The sequence below is a fragment of the Montipora foliosa genome, chromosome 3 (genome assembly GCF_036669935.1).
Source record: "Montipora foliosa isolate CH-2021 chromosome 3, ASM3666993v2, whole genome shotgun sequence".
Lineage (NCBI taxonomy): Eukaryota > Metazoa > Cnidaria > Anthozoa > Scleractinia > Acroporidae > Montipora > Montipora foliosa.
This window is the reverse complement of record NC_090871.1, coordinates 10,739,736-10,766,489: the sequence shown is the minus strand read 5'-3', so window position 1 is coordinate 10,766,489 and position 26,754 is coordinate 10,739,736. Positions and strand designations below refer to the sequence as shown.

General features: G+C 38.0%; 1 protein-coding gene and 1 long non-coding RNA gene across 3 annotated transcripts; one reads left to right on the top strand and one right to left on the bottom strand.

Annotated features, from left to right (window-relative positions):
- On the top strand, positions 1-26,463 carry LOC137996735 (armadillo repeat-containing protein 2-like). Of its 2 annotated transcripts, XM_068842292.1 has the most exons (18): positions 1-346; positions 866-992; positions 2,911-3,618; positions 4,935-5,037; positions 6,708-6,883; positions 7,811-7,861; positions 8,460-8,605; positions 9,035-9,134; positions 11,429-11,569; positions 12,462-12,548; positions 12,821-12,917; positions 13,305-13,427; positions 16,503-16,616; positions 17,342-17,474; positions 18,093-18,173; positions 19,850-19,929; positions 23,528-23,605; positions 23,909-26,463. In XM_068842292.1, the coding sequence occupies exons 1-18, from the start codon at positions 123-125 to the stop codon at positions 24,073-24,075; spliced, it is 2,736 nt and encodes a 911-aa protein (XP_068698393.1). In that variant the 5' UTR covers positions 1-122; the 3' UTR covers positions 24,076-26,463. The 2 variants fall into 2 exon arrangements, with proteins under 2 accessions (XP_068698393.1, XP_068698394.1); XM_068842293.1 differs by lacking the exon at positions 23,528-23,605.
- LOC137996737 (uncharacterized) lies at positions 16,657-19,545 on the bottom strand. The gene is made up of 3 exons (XR_011122355.1): positions 18,502-19,545; positions 17,708-17,751; positions 16,657-16,900 (listed from the first exon to the last, which is right to left on the bottom strand). It is a non-coding gene; the product is annotated as an uncharacterized lncRNA (long non-coding RNA).
- Positions 26,464-26,754: the final 291 nt, after the last annotated feature.

Genomic DNA, 26,754 nt, shown 5'->3' with positions numbered 1-26,754 from the left:
TTGGGAACGAAGAACGCTGTAACCTTGGAAAATCTAATGGTAGATCCTTTGTGGAACGATGTGGGTATTGTTGTGTCTACTTCATAAAGACATAATAATGTAGCTGTGGGTTCTTTTGGGTAATGGATCCTCCTCGACCGCCGAAATCGCGCAAAGCTGAGAAAGGTTCTAGCCGTCCCTTTTACGAGACAGAAGGTCCGACAAGCGCAAACATCGTTTCAGAAGCCAGATCTTCTATCCGTCCTGTGAACACAAAAAGGCCTTTTACTCCAGTTGAATCCAACAGAACTCTATTTGGAGGGTCGTGCTCAAGACCATACGAAGGTAGACCGCCATCTGCGTTCAGGTAAAGTTTACACTTATCAATCATTTGACAGGCCACCAAATTAACATAACTTAAGGCGGTTATTTACTTAATTCTGTTGTTGGTTTAATTAAGCTTAAGTGTTTTATCGACTGTGTTGCCGCCTCAGCTGTCCAAATTGCCATGCTTTGCTGTGGGACATATCGATGCCCTATGTCGGTCTGGTTAATTAAAAAAACTCTCAGTACACTTTCATACATAATTAAGCTTACAGCTGTAGCTAATATGATGGTTACATTATGATAATGGTAATAGTAATACAGCTTTATTTAATTTTTATAAGTAACACTGAATAGCGTGGGTGACAAAGCTCAAATTACGATTTTCTATGTGAAAGATGACTGTAGGCCATCACACATCAAAAAGGTCAATCAACAATTAAACTGAACAAACTAATCTAACTCATACAATTTTTATTATAAACCAACAGTTCTGGTCAGTGTAATCTACAAATGACTAATTAATTCAGGTTAATTGTTTTTAATATTTCATTTTTATCAGCTTAGGTAGCTATCAGTCTGAGGGAGAATCGTCACGCCCTGCGTCAGGAAGAAGGCTAACACCCATTGAAAATGCTCCTCAGATTCCAGGCATTGAGCCTGTTTTACCTGTACCGCCATCTGGTGTGGTAAGCATGCAGTAAAAATATTGTTTGGGTGTTTTTAAGGCTGTGATGGTGGTTGCTATGAGGCTAGCTATCATCAAGTTAGTGAATCATAACTTTTATCATAATGATAATAATATATACTACATGTACCTAGCAATGTATTATTATTATTAAGAACTGAGTGTTCCTCACACTCAACTAGACAATTTAAGCAATTGTCACTTTATAGACACCTTGAAAATTCATGCAGCCTTCAACAGGATTTGAACCAATGACCTATTTGACGTGGGTGAGCACTGTGCTCTACCAACTGAGCTATGAAGCCACTTGAATTTTTCAGGTGTCTATAAAGTGACAATAAACTGCTTTCATGTAATTTGTCCAGTCAAGTGCGAGAATCACTCAGTTCTTTCATCTAAAACCTGCACTTCAAACATACATTTCTTTTGTTAATATATATTATTATCATTCAATGTATTTTGTCCTTCCTTTTCATTGGCCAAGAGCCCACAAATAAGTGTTTTGCTGCAAATAATATTCTGCTCATGTGCAGTTGACATCACTCTCTTGTGAGAAAATGGCAGATCGCTTCCCCGAGCTGTCAGAGAATGATTCGACATCTTTAGTTGATCAAAAGAACAGTGAGAATAAGGTCAACAGTGAGAATAAGGTCAATAATTGTTAATTATTATTATTATTATTATTATTATTATTATTATTATTGTTGTTATGATCATCATTCAGTAGAATCCTTAAAGTCTTGTTCTTTTTACTTATGGTGCCGAGTTCAATCCATGAGCTTTATAGGGCAGTCATAAGTCTTCTGGATTACTTGATGGATAGAGTCCTCCTAAGTATGTGAGCAGTTCCAAGGCGTACAATCTTCTGTAGCTCTGTTATTCTGATATTGCCTGGGATCTTGCCGATGTAGTTTTCTGTTCCCTTCTTGATAAGCCCGAGAGCACCAATGATCACTGGAGCAGTTGCTGTTTTCATTCCTCAATTTCTATCAAGATCTTTATACTTTGAGAGCTTTTCTACTGTTTTTAAAGAGGTGTTCCTTTCTGTAGGGATAGACATATCAATGAACGGGCAGCTCCTATGTTTCCTATCTTTCACCACTATGTCTGGTCTGTTTGCTTTTATCTCCTTGTCAGTTTGGATTGACTTGTCCAAGAATGTAGTTACTCCTTGGTTTTCTGTCACTGTAGCTGGTTCGTGTTCATGGTACATGTAGTTATCTTGCACTTTGATGTCATAGTGCTTGCATAATATTGTCCAGTGGAGATATGCTACAGCTTATCATCATCATCATCATCATCATCATCATCATCATCATCATCATCATCATCAATTCATCATTGTGAACTGGATGATCTTTTTTCCGGTTTGCTTCCTAAGGGAGCGGGTCATAGCCCATGACCAAAGGTCCCTTAGAGTTTTCTTCTTTCTCTAGATCTTCAACACCCTCCTCAAAATCCTCGCCATTCCCAGTATTATTATTATTATTATTATTATTAGTAGTAGTAGTAGTAGTAGTAGTAGTATTATTATTATTATTATTATTATTATTATTGGTAATCAAGTTAAATTAATTTGCATCAACTAAAGAGGACAGAAAAATCTGATAAATCATCCAATTTGGTTTTCATGTAATGTATGATGGCAGCCATAATGGCAGGCTGTTCCAATAATAGTTTTTATGGAGGACAGTTTCAGAATCACTATCAGTACTTAGCTGCGAACAACCTGATAACCAAATAAACCCCAAGTAGAGCCTTAGCTAATACAAGACTTGTACTCTTCAAGACTACCTTTTTTTCCATTAATTAGAATAATAACTGGGCTCTTAGAATGCATTACTGGGGTTGTAGGTGGACACATAGTGACATTTTTTGTTTACAAAAATGTATTTTTTTTGCTGTTGCTGACTCCTCAGGTCCCTGGAAAAAGCCGTAGGCCTTTACGGACATCGCCCTCTTCTGGTTCTTATGAGGAGTTGAATGCAGATCAACTCAATCAAAAGCTTCATGATGTTGCCATTAATCAAGGTGAGAAAGATGGTCAAACTGATCTTTGTCCCTCTCCTCCTAAAAGAGGATCACCATCCAAGACTCTGGCGAATCCTTTGCGGCGGAATTCTGCAGAGGCAATTCCAGCACCCCCTACTGTTCCTAGGGACAATGCTGGAGCAAGGAGAGTAAGAAGTGGGCCTAAGGAACGAAGTCAACCGGTCAATGCCCTTCATCGTGTCAAGAGCAGCCCTCTTGAGCATGGCGATCAAAACAGTGACCGGGGATCAACAACTGCAGAAAGGTCCAAAAAAGCTGGTGACAGGGCTGGGAGTGGCGATAAACGGAAGAAGAAAGAGGAAGAAAAACTGAAGGATGAGCTCGTTATTTACTATGAAGACAATGTGAAACCTTTGTTGTCTCAAATGGAGCAGAGATTTGCAGAGAAAAATGTTACAGAGCTCTGTCATGATTGTTTAAAACTATGGAGTGTGCTGGAAAAGAAAGGGCTCATTGGAAAGGCTAGTGGGAGCTTTTCTGCACGAAGGAGAGGGGAGATCTTAAGGACAGTTTTTAGGTTTTTGGATCTTAGTGAACCAAGGTTGCTTCTCAGACTTGGCAGATTGATTCTTTCAGTAAGTATATGATACAAAAATGATGATGATGATATTGTTGTGTTATTGATTATGATGATGATTAGAGGTACAATGATTTTGATGAGCATCATGAAGTGCCTGGGAATACTGCTAATAATAATAATGAACGAAGTGATACATATGTATGAAATGAATCATATATTGAACTTCGGATATGAAATCAAGTGAACCTATGATCCTTGCAGCTCCCAACATCAATGGCTTGATTCATAGCTCATTTGTTTAGAGCGCCGCACCGGCATCACAAGGTCACAGGTTAAAATCACATTCAAGTCTTGAATTTTTCAGGCTTCTCTACACAGTCAATTGAGAAAATTGGGTTCATAACTGCGAGGATCATAGCTTCACTTAATAATAATAATAATAATAATAATAATAATAATAATAGTAATAATAATAATAATAATAATATTATTATTATTATTATTATTATTATTATTAATTAACATTATTATTGTTAATATCTCAAAAATGTCCCCTAACCTCAACTCCGTGAGTAAAAATAAGCAGCAGCATTAATTTATCCTAACCTGAAAATAACACTAACCCTAGCTTACCTTCTTGTTGGACATACCTGTAAGTAATTTTAAAAAATACTTTTAATTAATACTTAGATTAAACAGGACAGTTCGTAATGGATCTCAAAATTGTGCATGCATGTAATTGTGAAAAGATAGAAGACTCCAACAAACTGAATTCACTCTTCACTCCTCTATGATATCCTATGCTTTTTCCTCTCTACATTGGAAAAGGTAATAATACAATATCTATCTCTATGTCAGAATTTTCAACAAGAATGGATTGTGTCATTAAATTAACACATGCCTCTACAGTGTGATGTTTTAAAACCACTAACATATCATTGCATCCCTGGTAGGACTGTACAGTATGGTGACATTTCCTTTGGATTTTATAGAATTGTAATTTAAGAACATAAATCGACCCATTGACCCCTCAGGAACCCTAGGATGCTCCCAGTTGACAAGTAAAATCGTCGGGCATTAGACAGTAAAAATTAATCTGTTAAGTCCCTGCGACTCCCAGGAGTCATGGGCTTAACAAGAGAAGACCCGCTCCCGCTGTGGTCCTTTTGTGGCTGAACACCCTAACAGGTTTCAAATCCACTTTTTTAACCCCTAAAATGTACGCCCCCCCCCCCCCCCCTGCCCTTCTTATATGGGAGTCCCCCCCCCCTGGGGAGAAGACAATCTAATTAGGACTATGTTGTCTAACTGGGTTGTAAGTTTATTATGTCTTTGAGATGTGATCCTCACCATTTTGTTCTTCTTCTACAGATGAAAGTAACTGGAAATAATTTAACGAACATTTGCATGGTTGTGTACAGAGTGGCCAAAACAGAGGAAAATGATCAGCTGTTCTTGGAGGAGAACATACTTGGTAAGACAGTGTCTTTTTGATGTTTGTATTTTCATATTCATCTTACAAGTGCTCTCTTTGATGAATGAATTCTCTTTTCTGGCCTTAAGTACTGTACTATGTACGTGTATGGCAATCTGTCTATGTCCACATGCTTACTGGGTATGGTGTAGGTATCTTATAAAATTCCCAGTCACCTTCAGTGAAGCTGTTACGAAGATCCAACTTGTATTTAAAATGAGTATAGGGCAACAACCTTCCTGTAGTTGGCAGGCAATGGGTAGAAGGACAATAATAATACTATAATTATTTAAAAATCAGATTAAGATTTGAACCTACACAACCTCCATAACACTGATCGGATGCTTCAGCCATTGAGCTACAAGAAAGTCATGGGGAGCCACAATCCTGGACAAAGTTTAGCCCTTAAATACCCCTTCCCCTTCCCCACCCAAAGCAGTGTTGTTTGTGGAGAAGCGCAAATAACTGAGATATCGCACAACATAATTTGTTTGTGTGGGAAAGGGGCGTTCTTAACTGGAAGATTTATTTCATTGAAATAAATTCTTTAGACAGGGAAAAATAAATAGAAAGTGTCTCACCAATTCTGTCCAGGATTGTAGGTTGTTGTTTATCTGCTGGTGTGTGGGCTTTACAATGTCATGTGCCTCAAATTCAAATGCAACTATTTAGTGTTTTAATAGTCTACAAAGTGTAATGTCCCCATGAAAAAGATGATGAGCTAATTTCCTGGCAACAGGCTTGCAAAAGGACAACTGAATAATCAGAGGGTTAGGGTTTTCAGTTCTCTTTTTGCCTGTTGCCAGGCAACTACATGTAGCCTATCATTTTTCTCATGGGTGCATTGCATACATACATATTATACTTAATTATTATACTTAATTGACCAATCCCCATAGGAGCTTTTCAGGGCAAATGAATGCAATCACGACAGAACAGAACATTCAACAACAACTGTTAAGAATCCCAGTTGGCCGGAGGCAAGCTAGTTGGCTATGACTTTTTGTTGTAGTTCAGTTTTGACTGTGGGTACAACTCCTTTAAATTTTGAACTGGTACAAAATATCAACTGTCAAAAAATGGGATTCTCCTTTTTTGGGGTGTAGTTAAAAAACAGGGGCTTCCCTTTTTTTTGGGCGATCTAAAAAAAGAGTGCGATATTCCTTTCTTCCATTCTACGTCTCCTACCTCTCCCTGATCTTCCCCATTACCAGGTACCTCTATCCTACCCCACCCCTCTTGGTCCAAAGTTTAATTTCTTCACATATAGACACCAGAGCCACTTGTGGTGAATACATCAGTGATAAATTGGTAGACTCACACAAATGCAATAGCTTAAATTAAATAGATATCTATAGAGAAACAGAGGAATTGAAAAGACTCGCAAAGAAAGAAAAAACAGAGATGCAATGCCGCCTTTTAAGAAAGGGGGATCGATCTGAGCCAAAACCAGTAACAAAATGGGAACATGAGAAGATAACTCAAAAGACATTGGCTTACAGCAATGGCAAACTCTTCACAGGAAACAGCAAGAAAGTAGTCTCAAAACAGGAACTGTTTCAAATCTTGTCCCACACACACAGTCAAATTTCGCACAGAGGACACCAGACTAATTCTTGTTTGCTTTCTTTCTATTTCATACGGTTTTGTTTCCTTGTTTTATGTTCCAGGGTGTCTAATAGACACTATGAAGAGTTGTGAAATCGGCAGCCATCATGATGCCATGGTGTATACAGCAGGAGCCATAAAACATCTCTCAAGTAACAATCCCACAACTCAGAAAGAGCTGGTCTCTCTGGAAGGAATAGAGGGCTTAGCCCAAATTCTTGATGCAATAAGTAAAGATGTAAGTTTGTCATTTAAATGAGGCAATATCCCATTCAATGAAAAGGTCTCAGAAATAAACACATTCACTTAAACAAGACAATCAACCATACACGCAGCTACAGAGTCAACCGGTGGCATTTTGGGGTAAAAAGGGATATTTGTGCGAGACAAGTCAGTGGTTAGGGCATCTGACTTGATCACGGAGGGTCGTGGGTTCGAATCCCATCTGGGGCTCGGATTTTTCCGAGTTCCTGTGGGTTCAATGGTAAAACCTTTCATTTAATATAAAATACTAGTTCCGAGATTTAATTAATGGCCCTACTTTGTACACAAAAACCGTCTATACGTGAAAAGTTTGCAAATCCAAGAGCAAGAGTTTGCAACAAATTTGAAGCAAAAGCTCAGTCGCTAAGGCCCCGTCTCACAAATATCTTCCATGTTCATTAGTTCCCTGTGGGACGTTAAAGAACCCACACACTATTCGAGTGGAGTAGGGGATGAAGTTCCCAGTGTTGTGGCTGTCCTCTGTGAGTATATGGGTGGGTGGGTATAGCAGGTCCACATCAGCTGAATAGCTGCCAAAACTTCAACCTGCTCAAACAAATAAATAACAAACAAACTTCATGAATGTGTAATTATCATACGTTTAAAGTAATCTTAGCTAGTGAAATATACATGTAAACAGGCAAACAAACAACATATTTAACATTTTGACATGCCAAAGTTTAAAAATTAAGCCAACAATAGGTGTTTGCTCTTTGATATCAGTAAATTTGAATTTTATCAAGTTTGATGTGTGCTGTAAATGTCTCATATTTTTGATAGATAAAAATAGTTCAATGCTCTAAGGGACTTGTTGTTGTCTTTCATAATGCAAAACACCAACACAGTCATCTGTGGACATAGAAACTAAGTCTAAATATAACAATTTATTATTTTCTATTAGGTGCTGATGTCCATGAAAGGAAGTTCCCAGTTTACCAGTTTGCTTGTTCAGGTAAGTGAAATAAATAAGTTATTGCTTCTGGTGCAGGGATGGTGCAGTGGTGAGAGCACTAGCCTCCCAGCAATGTGGGCCAGGTTCGATTCCCATACTCTGTGTCATATGTGGGTTGAGTTTGTTGGTTCTACACTCTGCAACGAGAGGTTTTTCCCAGTGGGTACTCTGGTTTTCCCCTCTCCTCAAAAAGCAGCATAGTAATGATTTGACTTGATTCACGCCTAGTGTTAATTTCAATTTACGGTGTCCCCAATTCATGCTCCAGCACTAGAATGACTAAACACATAAATAAAGTTCTTTTCCTTTCCTTTCTCATCTATCACTGAGATGTACAGTAGATCGAGGTCCCTCTTTCCTAATTGTTTCCCCTCTCACTTGACCGTCTTGAACCATGCTCAACCCACCAAGGTTCCCTGAGGTCTAGGATCTTTTTATACGTAATATTATACTACCGATATTACATCCTTGTGTCTTCTGACACCCACAACAGCTACAATTATCAATTTGTCACGTGATTAATTTTAAGAGTGTGTGTCTAATTGCTCTGAGTGACCATCTGGCAATGGTGGAAATAAGATCTTGTCTATTTCCGCAGGTGACTGGAGCTCTTAGGAATCTAGCTGATGTTACTGGTGCAAAAGAGATTTTTCTCAGTAGTGGAGTTATCAGAAACCTCTCGATTGTTCTAGGACCATATTTATCAGACAATGATGTTGTGTGGAATGTGTGCAGAGCTTTAAGGTGAACATCACTTCTGCGAGAACGCATGTTTTATGAGTCAATGAGTCATGAGTCAATGGACTCACAGTCAATATAGCAATAATTTGTTGATTAAGCCTAAGCCCTCGTTTCAGTGATTAGGCCTAAGCACTCTCTGAAATTTTAGCTTTCATTTTATGGTTTAATTAACTGCACTAACTCATTGACTCATTGACTCATTGACTCATTGACTCATAAATACTTAACACTCCACTTCTGCCATTGCAAGTTTTGTTCCATTTTATACTAAAAGTGACTTAATTTTCTCTAAACCCCATAATAATTTATAATGTTGACCTGTCAAATTGTACTGAATGGAAATTTACACTGGCTTGATATTCCACAAATTAGCGAGCTTTTGTGTGGTCTGCGTTTAGCTAAAGAAACTCTTCAAACTATTTTTTACCACAGCAAGCTGACATTGTATACAGAATCTTGCTTTGAACTCTCTGAGTCCTGTGATTGGCTTGAAGCTTTACGGAAGATTTTATCACAGTATAAAAAGAAACAAGTGAGAAGAATTTCTTTGTAAATCTTTTACACGTAAATTGCAAATGATATACTGTACCTGTACATGTAATTGGGAATGCAGTCTATAAATAATGAGGGTGTGGGTGGTGTTATCCTCTTTTTTTCAATTTTACTTGAGCATGTAAAATGATTTCTTCTTCTTTTATTTAATATTATATAATAATTATAGTCCCAATCTCACCACTGGCTGAACTTGTTTTGTGCAGTTCATTTTTGACTTTTCAACCCTGCCCTTGAATTTAACCTTCAGGGCCCGGTTGTTCGAAAGCTGATTGACTTAATCCAGGATTAGCGTAAAGTTTTGTTTCATGTTTTCAACTTTTTGGTGAAAGTTTCTTTTGCTTATTTCTGTTTTTCAAGATTGACTTCTTCTAATGTAAAGTTTTGCTGAATATCAGCGTTTAACAGCATTTGGAAGTAGAGAAATAAACTCCTTGGTTAATTTTTAATCTGGGATTAGCGTTAATCGGCTTTCAAACAACCGGGCCCTGGTCTTCTCCCACTAATTTAAGGGGTTTTTTTTTTAAGATTTGATGTGTTATAAACCATCGACTCCTAAACCGTCCCCCTATTGACATTTGCAAGTAAAATTGTCTGACGTCAGACAGAGTAATTAACATTATTATTCCATGAGCGTGTGTTGGATGTGAGATGGTATAACCAGTCTCATATCCAACAAGTGTGAATGGAATAATTGTTTTACTAAATTTGTTAAACTCCAAAAGTTTGGAAGAACGAAATATGAACGAAAAAAGGGAGAAAATCCAGCGATGAAGATGTGATGTTGTGTAACCTGGTGGTCATACAGACGCAGGTTCATTGCAAGAACATTTCTTACCTTTTCGCGTCCTTCTAAGCTTTGGAATTGATCCAAACTTTCCACAAAAACTTTCTTTTTTAGTTTAGCAACGCTAAGCACAATCATTTACCATACATGGTCAAACTAAGGTATATTCATGAACTTGAGTGAACCAATTAGAAAATGAGAAATACATTATCCCAGGTTGAAAATTTAATAATATCTGTTAACTCTCACTCCTAGATAATTTTATTAGTAATATGAATAGGTCTGAGTGGAGTACAATTTGTATGTGACTAATCGCATTCACGACAAGGGCAATTTGGAAAATTGAAAATATACATGAAATTAATTTAATCCTTAATTACATGAGGGCACATTGCGATTACATGTTTATCATATAAGGGGCAAAATTATTGAGAGAAGCCTGTCCACTAATGCTGCCACAAGTGACAATCAACTTAATAAGGTATGCCTTCATTCGGTTAGAGGTCAATTCAATAAATTGTTGCATTTAACAGATCTGAAATAGGGCTTAAAATGTATTTTATACATGAAAAAACAAGGCAGTTTCATCAGAGTCAGAATCTGGAAGAAGATTCTCTTGTAACTTAATTAGCTTGCTCTGTATAAGCAACAGTTGCTGTTAACCAATCACAGGATCAAGTAATCATGCCCTCTTGATTACCAAAAGTGCCCTGTCTTGTGGTTAAGAAAAAAATTTCCTCTGTCTCAGCCAATCAGCATTCAGTATCATAATTGTGATGAAGGGAGTAATGGGGTGAGTAATTTCAAAATCGCACTAAGCCAATTTGAAATTATGAGCTCAATTACTCCTGAATTGTATGACACGAAGTCCTATTGCTAATTATCGTAACTATAGCAAAATGTATATTCAATTTGTTTTTGCAATTAGTAGAAAAACAGCAAGAAACACCCCATCCAAGTGCATGTGATTGACGCGCGAATGGCATAGGTGTCCAATTACAGGTATCCAATTTGGAGTTGTTCAAATTGGATACTTGTAATTGGACCCCAACATGATTTGGTTGGGTCCTTTGTTTTGTTCGTTAAAAAGAGTGCATGCAGACATATTTACGCTTGTATGCACTCTTTTTAATGAACAAAACAAAGGACCAAAGCTCCTGAGTATTATCACATGATCTGTATTGGGAAAACAAAATGTTCAAGCGAAAAAGGTCTATTACAGGACAAATAGGAGAACACAGACTAATCAGATGTGAGGATTTTGTGCTAGTTACGATTAACGGGTTAAGTGCATGAAATTATTAATGTGTTCCATGTCGATGTCATCATCTTCGTTATTCGATCCATGTTGTTTGAATAAATTTATCAGCTATATTAACCTTACCTCTGCATCCTCCACAAAGGTTGAACTCGCACCTATTTGCTTGAATATATGGTAACACTGTGACATTGATTTTTATTTGAAGTGTGTGCAACATTTTTTGTAGGAGTTGGTGGTTCGGGTTTGTTTTATTCTTGGCAATTTAACTTCCAAGAGTGACAGAGTCAGAAAGGCTATTTATTTGGATGATTCATTTATGGATGTGTTAGTCTCTGTGATGCAGACATACTTTAATCTGGAGTTGGAGGTTTGCTGTCATTTTTACACTACATATATTTAAAATGGTTTCTTCAAGTTTAAAAGGCTGTTCGCGTAACACTTGAATAGGGAGGGACCAACCAGAGAATGCTTGTATGGTTATTTTAATAACTTTGCCAGTCAAGCTGGCAGAGCGCCACAACAGCTTGTGTCAATTACTGTTGCCCCTTTTTTACCCTGCCAATCATGATACACAACAGAAGACAGACCACAACACCGGGAACTACATGTATGTGCCCTACATGTGTGTGGGTTCTTTTACGTGCCACAGGATTATAAACATTGAAGGGTTGTGAGACGGGACCTCCGGCTTATCGTCCTTTCCGCCCAAATGAGGTCATGTTGGACAAGCTGGGTTAATACCCCGGTGGATGACAATCTAAAAATACATTGCCTGTCATGTGTAGGGTTGTCGTAGAGCAGGGATGGATTAGTGGATTCTCTCTCACCAATGTGGACAGCATTAAAATTTAATTGGCTCAGTTGCCAACAAGGTCACAGTGCTTGTGCTGTCTCCCCAACCATGTTGTGAGGGAATTTCTCCAGCTTTTTCTCACCTACCAAAAATCAGAGAGGTGCAAGTATGTGCCTACCCCCCCCCCCCCCCCCCCCCCTTTAAAAGAATTGAACATTCTTCTTCTTCTTCTTCTTCTTGGATTGACATGACCATAGAAGTGCCCAAGATCTGTTTTAAAACACAGTGTTCTTGACCTTCATGTTTGTCGCCCAAGATACATTTGCTTGAAGCTTGAAGTATTAAGTTTTAATAAAAAACCTGATTCTCCTTTTAGAACATAAAAAATCTTTAACACTCCCATACTGTTTAGTAAACAGTGAGTGTGCCATATAATAAGATGGAATATCTTGCTTTTCATGTATAGGTATTAAGAAATGGATCTTCACATGAAGAAAAACGTGTTAATGGAGAAACCAAAGGGCCCAACAGAAATGAAGATGTTCTCATTAAGGTACAGTACTTGTAGTTGTCAATAATGTTTTGTTAATTTTTCAATTTATGGGTGGTTAGAACGTATAAGGCATTTCTTTAGGTATCAACATATAGAAGTTGATGCCAAGTGATGTGTCATTGGACTTTGAACTTACACAGTTATTGTTTTTGAGTGCACGCAGTAGGAAATAAAAGAGGCTGTTTGTCTTTGGTGATTGAGACTTATCACATGGTATTTGTTGTTGGCTGTGATAACACTTGAAAAAGTTCTTTAAAACATTTGAATTGTAGGGAATAAGAGTAATTGCGAACCTTTCCATCAATGAAGAAGCTGGAGCTGGTATTGCTGCTAATGAACCACTAATTGATCTCTTGATCCAGATTCTTGGTGGGTAAACTTGAAATGTTTGACTAGTTCATACGTGTGCATTGCACAAGCTTTATTCCAAATATCAATAAGGACATCGTCAAATTCACCTTAAGTTTATTTGCTGAGGCACCATTTGCAAGTTAACTGTTAGAAGACCATTAAAATAATGCAAATTACACATGCCATATTTCCTTTTTAATGCTAGAGATTTTTTAAAATTGTGATTTCACAACTTCCAGAACTTACTATTGTCTCAAGTAACTTTCCGTTATGTTGTATGACCATTCTGTTTCGTGAAACTAGCAAGAAGGATTGCTTGCAATGTTATTTACAGTGTACTTTTTAAATTACTCTCTCTGAATGACCGTATTCCTAACTCGGACTCTTTTCTTTGGGTTGTTGCAGATATCAAAGATGCTGTCAACAATGAAGAACTTGTTCTTAACACAGTAGCAACTCTCAACAATTTGTCATTCTACAATGATGATGATAGTGTTGTGCAACAGAGACAAGTAGAGATCACAGAGAGTAAGTTAGATGCAGCTGGAAGCACTGCGCTTTACATGTACCTATTGACTCTTGAACCCCACCCATCGATAAGTAAAATGGTCTGGCGCCAGACAAAGAAAGTCTCACTCCCAGGGATTGATAGTTTAAAGGAAAAATATTGTTTTTTTTTTAGCATTTACTGTTTTTTTTTTGTATTGTAAGTGCGTTTCGGATGCTGGGGATTATTGCATTAGTGGGATTAGTAGTGATTTCATTTCCAGACTACCGGTATTTCTAGTGTTGTTGAGTTTGCTGGTGCCATACTTTGCTCACATTAATCTTTTTTCACAAGGTCCCAGTTGCAAGCAACAGCAAACAACATTTGATTTTATGTGATAATTTCCTGCCTGGAACTGTATTTCTGTTTATAATGTGCTCTTTTTTTTCCATGAAACTATAACCTTGAAACTTTGCAATGCATATTGTACATGCATTCCACTGTTTTCAGTTGAACTCTAAGCTCTGATTAGAAAGAAAGAAAGGAACTTTCTTCTAGCGCTAGATCACTAATTGGGGACACTGTAAACTGAAATCAACAAATTGATGTAAATCAATCAAATGTTGGTTTTTGAGGAGAGGGGAAAACCAGAGAACTTTCCTAGAGAAAATCCTCTCGAGCAGAGTCTACAGACAACCAACAAACTCAACCCACATATGACACTGAGTCTGGGAATCGAACCCGAGCACGTTGGTGGGAAGCAAGTACTCTCACCCCTGTGCCATCCCAGCACTCCATACTTATACATAAGAAAACAAAACCCATGTGAGATGGCCTTTGAAAAAAGAACTTCCTTGTGAGAGGCTTTTCTTAACTGCAGTTAATTAATAAGGTACCAAAAAGAACCATGAATGAAGCAAATTCACGTAAAACTCAACAACAGAGAGCAGTTTGGTAGCTTCAGTGTTCTATTACTTAGGTGCAGGAGCTCTGCAGGAACTAAAAAGTCAGTAGCCCATTTTACCGTTCTGTGCTCAGTTACCAGACCCTTGAATAAAAGTAAGACTGGAGTTGACCTTGCTTTGATACAAACCTTGTTGCTTTTCGTATGTAAATCATGTTGTTCATGCTAACGAGTTTCTAGATTAGAAGAAAAGTAGTGAGGTTTGTATCAAAGCAAGGTCAACTCCAGCCTCGCTTTTATTCAAAGGCCTGGTAACTGAGCACAGAACTGTTTAATGGTCTATTAAGCAGTGAAATAGATTAACTTGATCAACTTTGCAGGAAATATTTCTTGGCAAAAAGATTGACCAGAAGAGACCTTTTTTTATACCGTACTTATTCAGCTATAAGCCGAGCGATTTTTACACAAATCCTCACTCAATTTGGGCAAATTTGAAGCCGTAGAAGGGGTCTCGGCTTGTGGCCGAGTATTTTTGATAAAAAAAAAATTTTCTCAGCAAATTAAAACTGTAAAAATGAACGTGTATTCACTTACAAGCCGAACTAAATTACTTGTAAAATGAAGAGAAGTTGTTGTTGGTGTAATATGGACTTTTATTACTTGGTAGCTCGTAAAGGAGCCGCACGTGTTGTTGTGTGATCGGGATCGATCTTATTGCTCGTCTTTTTCCTCGTTGTCTGTCTCGAATTCGTCGTCAATTTCCTCGTCTTTACTTTTTTTTGTTCTGGAATATTCTCGTCGAAGACTGCATCGTCTTCTGTGCCGTCGAGTGCGTTATAGAGTCTTGCACGAACGCCTCACCATCTCCTCGGGAATATCGCCCCAAGCCTGTTTTGCCCATCGAAGGAACGAGGAGTCTGGGAACAAGATTGCAACATTTGTCGACACAGATCGTGTAAACAAGCTTGTGACATGACACCAGAGCAAACTTGAGACAAAAACGCAAGTGGATTTCTTCTTGTAGCGACATTTTCCAAGCAAAAAAACCGTACGCATTAAAGGGAAAATCTTACCTTGAATTCTTTGCTCTGAAAACCACGCCAAAGGTCGTTGATCGAGCTCGGAACACGCTCCCCGATAAGCTCCCCGTTAAACAGATTTGTCTTATCTTTCCTCCAGCGACAGAACCATCACCTCACTGATGCCGTATTCTCCGGCGATCTCGGAGTTATTTTCTACAGCTTCTGCTTCGGCGACTATTATAAGTTTAACAGCGAGGTTGTAAGGTTTCCAGTCGAATAACTTTTTATAAAACGCTTCACTTTTTCGAAGACACGTTTCCAGTGAGGTCAGTAATTGTTTAATAACATTCGTCACCTCACGATCACGCCGCTTGTTTCTTATCTTTCGTGTTCATTTGATTGCTTTGCGTATAATTTTTCAGTCAATGTCAATTTGTGTTTTAAATTACGAAAATTCCATAGTCGATAATACACGTACATCAAGACCTAAAATGGGTCTCGGCTTATAGCCGAGTATTATGCATTTACAATTCGTGTCAATCAAGTTGATTTTTTCCGTAAGAAGTTTGGGGTCTCGGCTTATAGCCGAGCTCGGCTTGTAGCCGAATAAGTACGGTAAGTGGCAGCCAAATTAGTATTCTCTTGTCCCTGTGCAATTGTTAACTAGCTTCATTAGCATTATGCTAAATTGAAAAGATTATTCTTTCCTAAAATTAGGCCTCATACAGCTGTAAGAGCAAGAAGGAAGCTGCCTTTTATTGATAAGTCTATAAATTGCAACCAGAATTAAAACTGTCAATATATGATTTAATTCATTTGTAATTAATGCTATTTTAATAGGCCATTTCCGAGTTGCTGTTTGTCTCGTTTTCGAAGTGAGTCTTGGTGCTCAACTATTGTAAGGGAAATCAGTTTGATTTGCATAAGAATACGCAACTCATTTCCATTTGAATGGTTGTGCACCAGGACTCACTTTGAAACTGAGGCATACAGCAACTCGGAAATGGGCTATTACTTAACTAACCTTAGCCTGTTCCAGGCTGCCAGATAGCCGGGAAAGTGAAAATAACGGTGTGAAAAAAGAGTGGGGGTTTGTGTCGAGGCGCCACTCTTTTTTTGCACACAGTTTTTATCAATTTCCCGACTTTTTGGGAGCCTGGCTAAGCTAACCTTTGAATTTCATGTTTCAGTACTGATTTCGCTATTAATGCCTGAGAACATGGATGCAATGGTTGAAGCTAGTCGTGTGTTTGGAAACTTTTCAAGATCCCAGAAGGTCAGAGAAGTTCTTGCTGAACATAAAGGTAAATGCAAGAGCCATTTTCTTTCATGTTTTTTTTTTTTTAAATTAAAGAGGACTTGAGGTAAGAGTGAGATGAAGTATATCATTTATTGACAGCATGTCAAGGACTACATATTAACAACTTGCTACAGTTTAATTGCATATGATAATTAGACCATGTAATTATTATGTATAGTAATCTGCATCATCTCTGTTGCAGCACAATTGCACCTTGATTGGCCAATTTAACAGGCTGTACTCAACAGTAAAGCCACTGAATTGAATAGCATGTCTTCGCTGTTTGACCTAGGGAGATAATAACATTTTTTAATGTAATATAGGTGAGGATATTGAATAAGTATAGCGAATCATATGAAAGCAAAGCTAATGCATTTCGTGATTTATGAGCGTGATTGATGTTTTGAAAGTTTTTCAAAATTGCACAAGCCTCAGGCAAATGTGATTTGAGAACTTTCAAAACGTCACGAGTGGCCATAAATCATGAAATGCGCCAGCAAATTCATACAATATGTACTCCTCGAAAATAACTCCATATCAATTTCTGCATTGCACTCAATAACCTTTTTAGGCATTCATCATTGACCAATCAGAAAGCCGATATTCTTTTGAACGCCTAAATAATAACGATGGAGTAATAGAACTACAAGCTACAAGATAAACATTTTCTGTCATGCAGTTTTGCTGGTCCAGAAAAGGAGTTAACAACATCTTTTTTTTAAATTTAAGTTGATGAGATCATGATTGCGCTGTTGGATGCTGGTGAAAGAGAAACTGTTTTCACAGTTTGTGGTGTTCTTATTAACCTAATGTCAGATGAACAACTCAAACCAAAGTTAAAAGAGGAAGATGGAATCAAAAAGTAAGCACCAAAGAAAATGAACAAGGGGTGATATTTTAAGATTTTTGAGGGTTGAGGTTTGACAATAAAAATCAACATAGATGTAGTTCAAGAAAAGACAGACCTACTTCATTGCATTAATGAGTTGCAGTGTGCATAACACCTTAAGAGACTTTTTTGCTCAAAACTCATCAATGTTTGCCTGTATTTTTATTTAAAATTTGCTTTCAGACTTTTTTCCCAAATAAATCTACCTCTTGTTTCCGTGAAGTATTCAATGCAGAAATCACTGTTTTTCCTGGAAGAAACAAAAAATAAATAAACCTTTGTGGTCAAACAAAGAAATAAAAAAGTGCCCATCTTTAACCATTGCACTATAAAGTCTGTCTGACAGGTATCAGGCATCTCAAAAACTTCATATTCAGTCTAAGTATCTTCGTATGGTTAAAAAGGTCAGTGTTAAAGGATTTCACTTTTAAAAAATATTCAATCTGTAGGAGTTCTGTAAACAAACATGCCTCCAGGATTTGCAATATTTTAAAATTGTGATTAAAATCGTGTCACGTTTCTGATCTGATAAATTTTGGTTTGTCTTTATAGTATGTTATAGGGATGTTTCCTTATTTGTTTTATTTCCAGACTCGTGGATGTCTTGCGTGATTTTGGCAAACATGACTGGCAGTTGTCAAGTATGGTCTGTCAAATTCTTTGGAACTATAGGTTGGTTATCTCAACAAAATTATATTATTATATTATTTCCTAATTTTTCCTACTTTATCCTAGTATTATTCACACCATTTTGGTACATGTTCCTATCAGTAGTTAAAGGGTCTATTAGAGCGAGTTTCAATCAAGTGTTGTAAAACCAAAACCAAAGTAATACCGTACTTATTCAGCTATAAGCCGAGCGATTTTTACACAAATCCTCACTCAATTTGGGCAAATTTGAAGCCGTAGAAGGGGTCTCGGCTTGTGGCCGAGTATTTTTGATAAAAAAAAAATTTTCTCAGCAAATTAAAACTGTAAAAATGAACGTGTATTCACTTACAAGCCGAACTAAATTACTTGTAAAATGAAGAGAAGTTGTTGTTGGTGTAATATGGACTTTTATTACTTGGTAGCTCGTAAAGGAGCCGCACGTGTTGTTGTGTGATCGGGATCGATCTTATTGCTCGTCTTTTTCCTCGTTGTCTGTCTCGAATTCGTCGTCAATTTCCTCGTCTTTACTTTTTTTTGTTCTGGAATATTCTCGTCGAAGACTGCATCGTCTTCTGTGCCGTCGAGTGCGTTATAGAGTCTTGCACGAACGCCTCACCATCTCCTCGGGAATATCGCCCCAAGCCTGTTTTGCCCATCGAAGGAACGAGGAGTCTGGGAACAAGATTGCAACATTTGTCGACACAGATCGTGTAAACAAGCTTGTGACATGACACCAGAGCAAACTTGAGACAAAAACGCAAGTGGATTTCTTCTTGTAGCGACATTTTCCAAGCAAAAAAACCGTACGCATTAAAGGGAAAATCTTACCTTGAATTCTTTGCTCTGAAAACCACGCCAAAGGTCGTTGATCGAGCTCGGAACACGCTCCCCGATAAGCTCCCCGTTAAACAGATTTGTCTTATCTTTCCTCCAGCGACAGAACCATCACCTCACTGATGCCGTATTCTCCGGCGATCTCGGAGTTATTTTCTACAGCTTCTGCTTCGGCGACTATTATAAGTTTAACAGCGAGGTTGTAAGGTTTCCAGTCGAATAACTTTTTATAAAACGCTTCACTTTTTCGAAGACACGTTTCCAGTGAGGTCAGTAATTGTTTAATAACATTCGTCACCTCACGATCACGCCGCTTGTTTCTTATCTTTCGTGTTCATTTGATTGCTTTGCGTATAATTTTTCAGTCAATGTCAATTTGTGTTTTAAATTACGAAAATTCCATAGTCGATAATACACGTACATCAAGACCTAAAATGGGTCTCGGCTTATAGCCGAGTATTATGCATTTACAATTCGTGTCAATCAAGTTGATTTTTTCCGTAAGAAGTTTGGGGTCTCGGCTTATAGCCGAGCTCGGCTTGTAGCCGAATAAGTACGGTAATTCTTATTACTTTGGCCAATCAAAAAGGACGGAGACAATCCAGTAAACCAAGCAAAACTCAAAGTAATTACACATAGCGGACACAAAGCACGCACGAGCCACGATTGGATTTGGTTTCACTTCTGATTGGTTGAAAAAGTGGCGTGAGAACTTTGCACCAATCAGTGAGTGAAGTAATGCAAAACCAGAGCAATTTACTAATTACTTTCAACTCTCAATTGAAAACCGCTCTGTGTTGCCTTATCCACTGTTTGCACTGTGGTAGAGTACAATAATAATAATCTTTTGCTTTTTTTTGTAGTGACAAGATAACCAACTCCACAGCAATGTTTGGTGAACAAGAAACACTAGAGCTAATTGACATCCTCACACAGTATCTGGGTATGGACAAAAAGCCTACTTTTTTGTTTTCTGTTGCAACATGCTTAAAGAACATTACTGCTTTTAATTACCATATGACGTCACTCAAGATATCATGAAAGGAGTTGATTTGATAAAAGCTAACCAGTTACTGTAGCTAAAGTTCATGAGGGAGATAAGTGAGGAATGCTCTGAATCTATAAAGTCCTTTAAATGTGATTCAGCTGGGTTTTCATAATCAAGATAAAAATACCTGAAAATAGTCACAAATACATCTCACAATTCATAGAAATAAAGAACTGACTACACAATCCCTGGAAGTGAAATGGAGCTACCTTTTTTTGGCAATTTATAGTTATTACCTGCACAAATCAATTTAACAGATCAAATCAAATTTAACGTCGGCCAGTTTACCAACAAGGGGGGAAAACTGATGTACCCAGAGAAAAACGTCCTGGAGCAGAGAAGAAAAATAATCCTGTTCCCTGTTGTTGTAAGGAAATACTCTTTCTTGGAGCACGAGGCTACCCAGCCAAGCATGCTGCCTCTATCTGGATTGTCAACTCTGCAGATATGTCCAATAAAACCATACCCGACCCAGCCTCTAAAAGAAAAAAAACGATACAAAGCCACCCACTTACAAGTACCCCTTGCTACAAAAAAGACAACTTAATAACAAACGAACTGCATAAATATTGTAAGTACGAAAAAATTATGATCATAAAACGATTCAGATTAAGGTTTCAAAACGTTCCACATATGTAACTATATAGGGAAGAGAAAAAAAGTTCAAGAACACTAAACTAGAAATACGGTTCAATAGAGTAGATAGAGAGCAGTAGGAACGTATGAATCGTCTCAACATGTACAACTAGTAAATATGTTGAGACGATCATAAAAGCTTAAAATTTCAGCGTGTGAACGCAGCTTATTATATATGCAAAGCGTGAGTTTAAAAGTCTGAAAGCCCAAAACCCCCGTGCTGCTTATTAATTCTGCGGCGTACACACGTATTGCATTCTTAAACTAGTGAGCCTTTGACGTCATTTTCTCCTCGATCCAGCTCTCTCAAGAACATAATGTTAGTAATGGCGGACCATTAAATAGGAAAATTACAGTTAAAATAAAGAGGTGTCTTTTTGAAATCAAGGCGTAAAACGTGGGTCACTTAGTGTTTTGTTAACATAGTTTTGAAATCCAAAGAAAAATATGAATTGATTTTTTGGTCACAGGGGCACTTTAAGTTTCTTCTTAAATGATTCTAGCAAGCTTTCAAATTTAATATACTCTGGAATAGCATTCCACAAATTAGAAATGCGTACAAAATACGAGTCACGACGGAAAGCCCACTACAAAATACAACTAAATCATCAAGATTTAAGTTAATTAATCCAGCCTTACCCTTAAAGAAAAAGACAATATCTAAGTTTTCTAGCCAGTAATTAATAGGCAACAAATTGAGTTTAAGTAGACGCTCCTTATTGGAAAGTTCAGAGATTTTACAGATGAAACGAGTTGCTCTTCTTTGAATGTTCTCGACCTCAATCATCAGGGTTGCAGATTGAGGGGCCCAGAGTTGAGAAGCGCAGTCCAGATTTGATCGGACCAACGATACATAGAGCTGTGAGCTTCAGTGCATCTTTGTTGAGGTCTCCAGTGCACTTCCTTTTTATGAATCCCAACATTCGATTGGCCTTAGCAACAACGGCAGAGATGTGATCAGACCACTTAAAGTCTTTGGTGATGGCAACACCAAGGTCCTTAGCAGTTTGGACGACTTCCAGTTGTGATCCCATAAGATGATACCATCTGTCGGGGCTATTTCTTTTCCTTGAAATTCTTAGATTTAAGCATTTGGAGGGTTGGAAGAAAATCTCATTCGTCGTGGATCATTCTGAAAGAGCGTCTTTGCATGGGAAAGGCGCGTTATAAATTTTTAATTATTATTATTATGTTATTATTGTCGTGGGTACCAACAAAGACACTACTAGCATCTTTTGTACTCTAAAATATTTAGAGTCATCGGCAAACATCGCCAGTTTAGAGTGTATGATTACATTCGATAGGTCATTGATGTGCATTAGAAATATGCTAGGCCCCAGCAAAGACCCTTGCGGAACACCCGATTTTACGAGATTCCAGTTGGAGTAGGAACCATTATTAACAACTCGTTGCGTACGGCAGCTAAGGTAACTTTCAAACCATGCAAGTAATTGGCCACGGATACCAAACCACTTTAGCTTTTGTAGCAGCTTTTTGCGACAAACCGAGTCGAGTGCTTTAGCAAAATCCAATAATATCAAATCGGTTTCTAATACTGCATCCAAATGTTTACCAATTTCTTGGCACCCCAAAAGAAGTTGGGCCACACATGATCTGTCACTTTGGAAGCCATAGTGAAGGTTGTAGAGTTGATTCTTGATATATTTGGTCAATTCATTGGCAACAGCATAAACCTGAATTTTAGAAACAACAGGTAGCAGTGAGATTGGTCGGTAGTTGCAGACGTCATCGCGTTTGTCTTTTTTGTGAACCGGTGTTATATTGGCGTACTTCCACTTGCTAAGACACAAGCTGTCGCTTAACCCAAAGTTGATAAATGCTGTTAAGGAAGGAGCCAAAACCTCTGCGCACTCCTTTTAAGATAATATTAGGTAAGCCATCAGGTCCGACTGATTTGCTTACATTAATGGTTGAAGGAGAGACGTCACCTCTTTCACAGAGACCTGGAAAGGCGTTGGAGCGTGCAAGGTCGTTGGAAAAGACGTCTGCGCCATAGTATACTTTATCAGGGATCGGTTTCCTTTTGTTTTTGAATTAAGGAGAAGTAAGACCAAAATCTTTTACTGTAATTATGAACTTCATTAGCAATGTCAGCAAGGTATTTCTTTCTTGCAGAACGAATCCATATCTTAATAGATTGTCTGTTTTTACGAAACTTTTCCAATAGTACAGGATTATTACAATTTCTGACTTTCCTCCAAAGGGTTTTCTTTTTTCGTATCGCTTTTGCTAGGTCACCTTTGATCCACGGGGGATGATTTGGATTGCGGGTAGGTACTTTAGGGACAAACGCGTTGATTGTGGTAAAACCAAGGTCATTCCACAATTCCCAAGCTGCATCGAAATCCTTCTGGGATGCGATATTAACTGGACAAGAGCTCAAAGAGAGTTGATGTAAGGCCTGACGAATGGCTTTAAAATTTGCATTTTTGAAGTTGTAACGTAAACTCTTTGCAGGACTCTTGAAAAAATAGGAAACCACGATGTCAAAGAGTGTGGGAAGGAAGAATTCACTGCAAATATCGAAAGGTTCATTGCAAAATTATTCGTTATTTACAGCCTCTTTCATCAACAGCGATAGTTTTACTGCACAGAGAAAAGCGTAAATATTAGTCATGAAAATTTCGCTCACCTGAACAGAACGGTGTCCTCTGCAAATGATTCCAAAGATTAAAGTCCGCCAACACTTGCATCTCGAAGCTTAAATGTTCGGTTTCCTTTCGGTACACTTTGCTTTCCGTAAACTAATAATAGCGTTGCAAACATTGAAATTATTTTGAACTCATCGGATACCGGGCAATATACTGTACCCTTACCTTATTGTTGTTGGAAATAGGTGATAAAGGCTTATACTCGAATGGACACTTGGTGTTGGATGGCCATTCATCTAATTCAGTGCATTTTTGGACATACTGTAAGTGCAATCCTGAGCAGCAGGGAACCATTAACTTTGATTAACCTATGGAGGGATCACATTATGTACAAAAAAACCCAACCCACGTAATTGTATTAACTGCAACTTTGTATGTTGCCATCATTAATCTTCATGGTACCAAGGAAACAACACGGTAAGGGTATCTGATTGTCCACCTTGGTTGCAATGTGAATCTAAGTTTATCAACCCATGAAGGAGGCTGCACTGATTTTCAAGCAGGCAACCAACATGTTTGTCTGTGGTTTTGCAAACTGCTTTATTGAATTCTGTGTCTGTTTACAGATGAGGATACAGCTCTGGACCCTAGCGAGTTAGAGGCGGCGGAGTCCAACATTCCTGAAGTGCTGCGAGACACGTGGGAAGGACAGTTTGTGCCCGTTGCTCAACATTTGCTTCAGAGACTCAAGTCTCATCATACAGACCTGGTACCCTTAGAGTCCCCAAGCTAGCAAATCCCACCATTTACTGCTTGGTACCATAAAGTACAATCTAAATAGTGTTCACATGCATGACCAACTTCGGTTGACATGAGTTGTTTTAAACCCCTCTAACACGGAAAATGAGCAGCATTGATGGCATAGTAGGGATTTTAAGTAACATCGACTTCTGTGCCCCTACCTGTAAGACGTTTTCCGAATTTAACAACTGTGTCACCGAGTCAAAATTGAGCACCCTAACTTTCCAAGGATTTTCACCATTGGCTGTCAGCTCCTAGATGCAGACTGCTCTTGTGGCTGCCAAATCCTTGCAATCCAACCATAAGCCCATGTATTTCAAGACGGGTTTGGGAGGAGAAAAACTGCATAATGCTTTAGAAAATACTCATTCTTCCACAACAGTGCTGCAGTTTCATGTAGGTCATTAAAACGATAGACACAAGGAATCAGAATGCTTATTAAATTTGCAGAGAGTGTAAAGTGCGTGTTGGGGGGTTGCAGGTCATTGTTTTATCATGTAACTGAAACAACCCAAACTTGATTAGAACATAGTACTAGTTAATTTATGGCAACAAAAAAAAACAAAAATGCTAACCTTTGCTTAAACATTATCTAAAGCATAGCGTTTAGGCCTAATGTTAGCATTAGTAAAGGTTTGGGTTGTTTCAGCTATAGTTAAACAATGGCCTGCAACCTGCAGTTTACACCATCCATTAAATATTGTTGAATTGTCGTTAACGATGTTCAAATTTTCAACACTCTTTTCCACTCTGTAATAAAAATGTATGCAAGTTTTTAACAGGTGAAACATGTATGAATAAGTGGGTTGACGTTGTGAGAATGACAATTATTTTTAAAGTAGAATAATATTATTTTATGTTACCGGTAAGCAGGAGAAGGTGCACAAAAAATATGGAAATGGAAAGGAACTTTCAGAGTCACTGTTTTTTGGTTGTTTTTGTCCTTCAGTCTTTGTTGCTGAAGCTTCCTTGAAATACACATGCAACTCAAATGTATCATCATGCCTTCAAAAAATTAATATTGAAAAGGCCCTGATATATCTACTCATAGTTTGTTTCCAATGAATCTGTAGATAAAAATTTATTACTGTATCTTAATTCTTTACTTGCAATCTACAAATGTCTAAAAAACAGCAAAATGATGGTGTGTTTTGAAGTTTCTTTTGTTACCAATTCTGACACGACTTTGCATAAGATTCTTTAATCATCAAAGAAATGCAAGGAGTGCATTGCGTAGTTGGGAATTGAAATTATCACTTGTAATGCTATAAGATGTATGCATATTACTACTACATGTGCTCAGACTAGTCTGTTCACCAGGTTTTCTATAGAATGGGCTGGTGTGATTTACCTGCTCAATTTCAGTATTCAGATGAATAGACAAATATGTTTGGTTTTAACATTTTTGTCATAGCAGACACCTTTTTGTCCATAAACAATGAAATGGAAGCAATGTTACTGTCACAAACTAGCACTTGAGGAATAGGCCTTTTTCGATGCCTTAAAATTCAGCTTAAAAGAGAGGTTTAAAGGACAAAGACAAAGGAAAGTGGATGATATGTAAGCATTTTTCACATGCATTTCAACGTGTTTCTATTGTTTTTGTCCTCACTGCCTCACTATCAAGGTGAATATTTGATATGTGGAAAATGGCTTTGAAGATATGCAACCTACGAAGTTCCCAGGGTCTCTCTTCTCTGCCTCCATTGTCGACGAGTGCCACGTGACCAGCGTGAACCAGAGTCTTTTCTCAACGACAATGGAGGTAGAGAAGAGAGACCGTGGGAACGAGGTTGGATGATATGTCCATAAATGCAAGTAATTATATGCAAGTGGCTTTCAATAAGCGTCGCGAAGTGTCGCCTTGCTTTTCTTCCCAACTTCAACGTCACTCGTGTCTGGGAATACAGACAAATCCCAAATGCTGATCCTCAAATAAGGATAAACAGCAGACGCTGCATTTACATTAAGCCAAAAATAACGCTAACCTTTCCCCTTACCTTATTGTTGGAAATAGGCAGCAAAGGCAGAGACTTGAATGGACACTTCGCACTTCGAGTTGGATGTTGAAATTGGGCGCCCAACTAATTACTCGCATTTTTGGACATAGTCTAAGTGAGGAATTGGGTTCTGTTATTACACATTAAGCTCCTAGGCCCAAAAGGCCTATTTGAGTTTTGAGCAATGGCACGCTGGTGTCAAAAGGTCAAAACTCTCTTTGAAAAACTGCATTGGCTTTTTATTTTGTTCTGTCGGTGAAAAAGTATTTTGTAAATAGTGGTAAGGTGAAAAACCTGTACTAAGTTATAACGAAAGTCATTTTATTTATCTTTGAAAGAGAGTGAAAATAAGGATCTCAATAAAAAGCCTGACAAACTTAGCTTGGTGTGGTTGCTTTTGATGTACGTGTTATAGTTATTGCACTTACAGTGTACCTTATACCCTTTTACCCTTGAAGCTGCCGCCACTGATGAGAAAAATGGTCGTGTCAGAGTAATATCTAGTAGTCTCACCCTTGTAGAATGATCTAGAATAAGCCAGTAGAGCGACGTTCGTATGACCTTGAGAAAAAGTGTTCGCAATTTGTTTCACGGACCAATGTTTGGCAAGATTAAAAGAAAAGCTTCTCCTTATTCCCGCCAAGGAAACTCCTAATATGGGCCGTAAGCAG